Source organism: Rutilus rutilus (assembly GCF_951802725.1).
Source record: "Rutilus rutilus genome assembly, chromosome: 15".
Taxonomy (NCBI): domain Eukaryota; kingdom Metazoa; phylum Chordata; class Actinopteri; order Cypriniformes; family Leuciscidae; genus Rutilus; species Rutilus rutilus.
The window spans coordinates 37,465,384-37,473,482 of NC_140220.1; the positions used below are offsets into that span (position 1 = coordinate 37,465,384).

The 8,099-nt window shown below is 43.5% G+C and overlaps 2 protein-coding genes across 3 annotated transcripts in view; both read right to left on the bottom strand.

Moving 5' to 3' along the window:
• Window positions 1-8,099, bottom strand: part of LOC311304860 (dynein axonemal intermediate chain 1-like) — a 674,193-nt gene that overhangs the window by 523,813 nt on the left and 142,281 nt on the right. The gene's annotated exons all lie outside the window — the stretch shown is intronic.
• The window catches only part of med23 (mediator complex subunit 23), a 57,975-nt gene that overhangs the window by 27,394 nt on the left and 22,482 nt on the right, over window positions 1-8,099 (bottom strand). For both annotated transcript variants that reach the window (XM_084432138.1, XM_084432137.1), the window contains 3 exons: window positions 5,026-5,168; window positions 4,757-4,931; window positions 767-930 (listed from right to left, as the gene is read on the bottom strand). In XM_084432138.1, the coding sequence (XP_084288264.1) occupies window positions 767-930; window positions 4,757-4,931; window positions 5,026-5,168 (482 nt within the window). The remainder of the gene's footprint in view (window positions 1-766; window positions 931-4,756; window positions 4,932-5,025; window positions 5,169-8,099) is intronic.

Sequence of the window (8,099 nt, forward strand, 5' to 3'; positions counted from 1 at the left end):
AATTTCAAGCAAACTGGTGCATAAAAAAGTGGTGTCGGATTATACTATGCATTCTCTTACTGGATAAAATATGATATTTCTGAAGAAAATAGTTAGAAAACACATAATTATCATCACTGGACATGAAATGTACCCCAAATTATAGAATGACCCCTGCACATCAACTGCTAAGAGACAGAAAGCGAATGGTTGAGACTATGAGTGGAGTGTGTTACTGGTGTGAGTACCTGTGACGTGTGTATCATCATCAGTAGAGTGTGTTACTGGTGTGAGTACCTGTGACGTGTGTATCATCATCAGTAGAGTGTGTTACTGGTGTGAGTACCTGTGACGTGTGTATCATCATCAGTAGAGTGTGTTACTGGTGTGAGTACCTGTGACGTGTGTATCATCATCAGTAGAGTGTGTTACTGGTGTGAGTACCTGTGACGTGTGTATCATCATCAGTAGAGTGTGTTACTGGTGTGAGTACCTGTGACGTGTGTATCATCATCAGTAGAGTGTGTTACTGGTGTGAGTACCTGTGACGTGTGTATCATCATCAGTAGAGTGTGTTACTGGTGTGAGTACCTGTGACGTGTGTATCATCATCAGTAGAGTGTGTTACTGGTGTGAGTACCTGTGACGTGTGTATCATCATCAGTAGAGTGTGTTACTGGTGTGAGTACCTGTGACGTGTGTATCATCATCAGTAGAGTGTGTTACTGGTGTGAGTACCTGTGACGTGTGTATCATCATCAGTAGAGTGTGTTACTGGTGTGAGTACCTGTGACGTGTGTGGCTCGAGCCAGCGTGAGGATGAGCGCTCGGTTCAGCTCCTCGGACTCCGCCGACAGCACAGTTTTAGGGTCGTTGAGGAAGCGTGTGAACTGAGGCTGAACCTCTGAACTCCCCAGAGCCGTGATGAGCCTCAGAGCGGTGCTCTCCACACTGCACACACACACACACACACACAGTGAGATGACACCACCTACCACAGCTGTATACACAAAATATATGCAGTATACACAGAGCATGCTGTATCCCATAATGGGATAGGACACTAAAAAGGATGGTACGTTTCGCACCTCAGTTTAGAAGTCATAGATGTACAATACACTACTACAGTACATTAATAGAAAACTAAACGGTAACACTTCAAAATATGGTTCCTTTGTTAACATGAGTTTACCACATTTAACATTTAGTATGTCAAATACTTCTAAAACATTTATTAATATTAATTTCAACATTTACTAATATATTATTAAAATCAAAAGTTGTATCTGTTCATATTTAATGAACCTGCACTAACAGTGAAGTTATATTTTGCATTGTCTGTATGATGTATTGCTCATTGTTCATGAATGCATTAATTAACGTTAGCTAACAAAATCTCATTGTAAAGTGTTACCAAAAAAAAATTGGAAGAAACTGTGGCTGTCTTTAAAGGTGCTCTAAGCGATGTCACGCGTTTTTTTAGGCCAAAACATTTTTTGTCACATCCAGCAAACATCTCCTCACTATCCGCTAGCTGCCGGTCCCCTGAACACACTGTAGATAAACGCGGTCTCTGTAGACAGCCCAGGCTCCACAAACGGCAAGAAAAACAAACTGGCCCAGCCTGGACCACGAAACATAACAAACAGTGTTCCAGCCAATAACCGACAAGAATGATGTGGGGGTGGGGGTGGGGGGTTAGTGCGCGTGCACATGAAGGGGGGTGTGGGGAGTGGAGGAGAGAGAAGCATGAAGAGGGAAGTTAGCTAGAGGAGAGATGTCCTAGACAACGACTAACGTTAAAATTGTATATTCTTGAGAATTTTGATATGGCCGACACACGACCAAAGAGACAACGTTCCGATGAACAAATAACAAAGAATAGGGAAAAGGAGAAGGAACGCGCGAAGTCCCGAATTTACACCGGAAAAGCGTTCAAAAGGTGGCGAGAACTCCGCCGGCAGAAGGGCTTCCGATCCCACATTCAGGAGGCTCTGTTTCTGCTGGACAGGGTAAAGCCAGTTTTTTTTTTTTTTTTTTTTATGGTTCATGACTGCTTCAGGAAGCACGGAAGGGAGGGGGAGGGGGAGGGGAAGGGATGAGGAGGAGGGAGGGTCGAGATAGCCTCTGTTTTGTTTGACAATACTTCGAACGTCGACAAGAAGTGACGTCACCCAACATCACTTAGAGCAGCTTTAAAATAAAAAGTCTGTCAATACAGCTGAAAAAAACACTCTTGGCGCTGGTGTTTATGGTGCTGTTGTAAATAAGGGAAGAGATTTGAAGTGCTTCTACTTTTGGATGAAAAATATTTAGCTAAATGTATATTTTAGTAAGTAAGAATAGTTTAGTTAATTTTAGTAAGAATTATTGCACACTGTCTGTTTGAAGTGCATGTGCTCGCCGACGCTTATTCAGTGAAGACTGTGAAGTTTTAACAGACCTCGTGTGGCTTTTTTTTACCATCATTACAGATGATATAAGATTTATGTGCTGAGATAAAGTCCTCTCAAATGCAAATGCAATAGGAAACTGAGTGTTTCAGATTACGTTCAGCACACACACAGAACTGCAGGCATGTGCAGAGTTAAACATTAGATTATAGAAAGACTCGCAATGAATACGTGTACCGCTACACCCCTACAAAGATGATAACTGGCAGACTCTTTCTAAATGAAGAGTATTGTGGTAAGGTCATGTGACTACAAGGTAACATACTATGGTTTGAAAATGCATCACATCATAATGTGTTCTGACTATTTAAAATATTGTAGGACAGTATATTCTGCGCACCGCACATTTACAACACTTTTAAATGTTAGTCGTCATGAGCACTCTGTGATTAGCTTGAAGTAGAGACCTGCACTCCTGCAGGATTACATCACGCGACCCAACGCAACAGAGTGCGGCGCGGGACTAGATCTGATGGTCGAGCGCGGGCGCTAATGCACTCGTGTGTGTGCGGGTTGCGGGTTGAACATAACGATTCACGGGACTCCCGCAAAATAGAAATATCTATAAATAAAACATCTAAAAACTAATAAATTGTTATTCATCTGTTGCACAAGAACAACTAAAACAAAAGAAATAAAATACTACTGAATAAATAAATAAAATCAACGATTTACAGGCCAGAGTTTCTATTTATAACATGTTTGCAGCATTGAGCAATGTAGCCAATCACAGACCTATGTGTTGATTTCTAAAACGCAATGGCCAATAAGATGCATTTAAGATAGAATCCCCTCACCACTCAAAATTGAGTTTTTGTTCAGTGCTGAATTCTGCAAACTGAGATTTGTGAGATCGTGATGAACTGCTGTCAGCTTTTTAGGAGTTATTAAGGGAGCGCACTCTGTCATGTCAAAGCATGCATGCAGTAGCCTGTGTTAAATTACCTGTGGTTTGTAAATGTTGATGCTTTAATAACAAGTAATTTATCAGGAGCATTTATGCTGATGTGAAGGTTGCTGTGACACGTAGGCTAACTTAAAAGTAGCCTATTTCATGGACGTACAGAAAAAAAAATAAAAAATTTAAACTTTTTTGCGGGCAGGAGAGGGACAAAACATGAGGTATGAAGGTAACATTTTTGCAGGAGCGGGACAGAAAAATCCGTCCGGCACAGGTCTTGAAGCATGAAGTAGTGTTGGTGTGAGTGTGTGGGCGGAGTCTAGCCAGTGTTGGTGTGAGTGTGTAGATATAGACGATATAGATTTCCCCTCTCCGCGCTCGCCCTGCATACAACTCTGGCAGTCACAACAAACATCAGTTTTACGAGTGCCCTTGCTTGAATGCACCGCTAAAGCCAGCGCGCACACACTACCAGGGACGTGGGAACTATATTGTGAGGGGGGGGCGGCGTTTCCATGGTGACGCGTCATTGCTTGTCACGTGACACACCGCAGCAGCAACAGCGCTGAATGAATGATGATCTGCTTTTATGTCATTTTTCCTTTTTTATTCAGAATATTCACAAATGTGTTAGCTATGGCATGAAATGTCTGATATTCCGATTGTCAAATACATGCAAGTGGAAGTATATTGTTGTTTAAACACCTTTATAACGATCGCGTTAGTTGAGCTGTATGCGCGATGGGCGCCGCCGTGTTAGTTTGTGCCGCAGACGCAGTTCAGAGAATCGGATCTGTTGGATTTACAACCTCTATGTTTACAACACGTGAATTCATCCACTTCTCCCGAAATACTTAAAAGTAAGTGGCTGGTGAACTGGGAATAGAATAGAGTAAACATTGAAGTTACTTACACAATGTGTATCTGATGAATAAAACGTGTCGAATTATAATGGAAAGGATTATTATAACCTCTTCCATAGACATCAGTGTGTATTTTACAAACTCTAAATGTATTGTTTTTTTAGTACTTACGTAGTCATATCGTATTGTATCGATATCGAGATATCTGGCATGAAAATCGATATATATGAAATTTTGTCCATATCGTTCAGCCCTAGTCTAAACCAGTGTTGTTGTGAGTGTGTGGGCGGAGTCTAACCAGTGTTGATGTGAGTGTGTGGGCGGAGTCTAACCAGTGTTGATGTGAGTGTGTGGGCGGAGTCTAACCAGTGTTGGTGTGAGTGTGTGGGCGAGTGTGTGGGCGGAGTCTAGCCAGTGTTGATGTGAGTGTGTGGGCGGAGTCTAACCAGTGTTGGTGTGAGTGTGTGGGCGAGTGTGTGGGCGGAGTCTAGCCAGTGTTGATGTGAGTGTGTGGGCGGAGTCTAGCCAGTGTTGATGTGAGTGTGTGGGCGGAGTCTAACCAGAGGTGCAGCTGGTTCTGGTTGGTCTGTGGAACAGCGGCGAGCGAGTGAAGGTGTGACAGGAGCTGCACGCGGTAATGAGGCTGAATGTGGTGCATGCGGTAACTGAACATCTCCAGCAGCGTGTGCAGGATCCCCCACGCGTGAGACTTGAACACGTTCGGCAGAAGCTGACCTAGAGGAGGGTCAGAGAAACACACAGTCACATCAAAGGACAAGGACTGAAGGACAGAAATCAGAAACATCTGTGACGTGTGCATCAGACTTACTGATGAAGCCTTTAATGCCGAGGGACTCGATCTCCATGTAGACCAGCAGTCGGCTGTACGTCTCCACCAAGGCGGGGGCCAGGGCAAGACTGGACTTGGCGTGGGCCAGTTTAATTACACGGGTTGCAATGCTGTGGATCAAACTAAAGGGAAGAACAGAAGCTCCTCTGAGAATGTGGCACTTGAATAAGCACAACTACAACACTTGACAATTGCATGCATCTGCATTTATCTATGGGATATAACACTTCTGTGATTTGCTGAAGACACATTTATGCACAGAGAGGACTAGCAAAGCATACATGGAGATACATGCATAAATGATTTTTATAAGTTTAGGCAGCTCAAAAGTACAGTACCGTCTAATTCAGACGCTGACCAACATCAACAGAAATGTTTGTCTGGTTTTGTCGGATCAGTCTACCCCTGCCACCATCTTTTAGCGTCGATGTGTGCTTGTTTTTACTGACTGAACATGTACAATCAGCCTTTGTTACAGAATTTATGTACTGTAATCTGGTGACTATCGGCGTTGATCGGTGTCTGTCTGTGACGTGATGATAAAACCCTCAAATGCATGAGGTACAAATGGAGGCTAAAACTGAGAGTTGATAGTCAATAATTGTATCCGACAATCTCTAGATCAGGTGTCCAACCCTGCTCCAAAACATCTGCCTTTTATTTTCAAGTCATCTTGAACACCTTGATTAGCTGGTTCAGGTGTGTTTGATAAGGATTGGAGTTGAACTCTTGGCCTCCCCTACTATAGAAGTTCAAATGGAGGCTACAACAGAGCATCCAGCACCATGGAGGAATCCCATGCAGGTGCTAGAGACCCAATTAGTAAACAGTCGTGATCCTACTGAAGCCATCATAACATGCTGAAAAAGCCATCAAACGCACGTTAAAAGGTAGAGTGGACTGTCTCTTCTCAAGAAATATAACGATCTGTAGAGCAGGGGTGCCCAACACTGTCCTTCAGCGTTTAGCTCCAATACACCTGTCTGGATCTACTGATCCTGAAGACCTTGATTAGCTGGTTCAGGTGTCTTCATTAGGGTTGAAGTTAAACTCTACTTGTCGTCCAGGAGTAGGATTAGGTACCAAGGAGGGTACCTACAGAGGGTCCCAAGAGGGAGATACCATCCTATTAATAAAACAGACATGATCCCACTGAAGGCATCATAATGTGCTGAAAAAAATCATTAAACACACCATAAAAGGTTCATTGGAGCATCCTCAAGAGATGTTGTAATCTCTGTCCTGCAGAGCTCCAACACACTAGCCTGGAAGTTTCTAGTGACCCTAAAGACCTTGATTAGCTGGTTCAGGCGTGTTTGATTAGGGATTAATTTAAACTCTGCTGGAAGGTGGTCCTCTAGGAGCAGGGATGGACACCCTAGAACAGGGGTCTTCAAACTCTGTCCTGGAGGGCCACTGTCCTGCAGAGATCGACACACCTGCCTGGAAGTTTCTAGCATGTCTAGTAATACAGTGGCTGAATCAGAAATCGCCCCCATTACCCTTAAATAGGGCACTATTTGAGGGGACAGCCGTTTGTAGTGGTGTCCGAAACCAAAGTGGACATTATTGAGTGCACTTATTCAATACAACATTGCACTGCAATAACCGATGTACAATCGATGTCCGCTCAACGGCTGTCCGAATTCGCTCATTTGTTTTCATTCACTCCCTTAAGTGAACAGTATTAGTGGACTAAAGTAGTTTAGTTTAGTAGGGGGATTTAACTGGGATTGGAGCTGAACTCTGGAGGACAGTGGCCCATTAGGAGCAGGATTGGACAACCCCGCCCTAGAATGATTATGTTGATTTTTGGATGGTGGAGGGACCTGTGCTACTTTATTGCATTAGAATCCACTGTAGAAGGAGCTGAAGCGCTTTGTACTGTAGGAGCACACAGGCCTTCCTAAAGGGGAGACCCATGGTACACTGTCCTTCTGTAGGGAGACAAGCCACAATGGTGCCCCCAACAACAGAGCGAATGGGGTCTTGGTATCATATTTTGCTGGTCAATGAGGAACAAAATTCAGGGATTAGCCCTCTCTGTCCAGAAGTGGCTGAAGCAGCTCCACTGGTGGAGATGTGTACAGGAGAGTCCATGCACCAGATCGCCCACTCCACGGACTGGGCAGGAGTCCACCACACCTCATCTGAAGTGAGGAAAGCACTTCCTCCAACCCTGAAATCAGGACATGTCCTCCTTCACAAGTGTTTTATTGCTGAGGAGGATGTGCTCTGGCCTCAGCCTCTGCTAGTCTTGACACACTGCTTGTCGGCAGAGCAGACAACTGTTGCTCTCAAAACAGATGATTATTACTTTTGCCAAGTTAGTGGCATGAGAAACTGAGTCATAAAACACACCACTGAGAGCTTCCCTCCCAACAGTCGAAAAGTCCAGATGGGGACAAATGACTCTTGAGAAGGTCAGTGAAGGCCAGCCATGAGACACCAGAGCACATCAAGAGAAGGTCATCACTGGCTTCTCCTCTGCATCTCATTGTCCAGATGGACATGCAGATTTTAAATAGCTGAAATGACAGCAACTTTATCAGCTTGTGGCATGATGGTGTTCTCAAAGCAGACAAGAGCTGAAAAATGGATGAAATTATACACTAGCCACATTACTTACAATGGCAGGATGGGAACATTTCTTGTCATAATGTGTTGTTTGGCTGTGAATAAAAGTGTCTTCAGCATTTCACACGACAGTATGATATCCCATAATACTGACTGAATGGACCCTAGTCCGAGTAGAACATATATAATTTGATGATTTAATCACGGCAGGTGAGACAGAAAAAAAAAACTAAAAACCTAAAATGACCAAGGTCAGAACATGTTGTGTTGATTTCAATCAAACAGTATCTCTTTTTGAGTGTTTAAGTGTGAAGACAGCAGGAAAATTCAGTTCTTAACACAGAACAAAACCACATATCTGTATCAGATCAGAAGAGGCATAATAGCACTGACGTGATAACACAGGTGTGTGTGTGTGTGTATTATGTGTCAAAGCGGCTTCAAACGTGGAGAGAATTACACTTCAGACCGTTTAT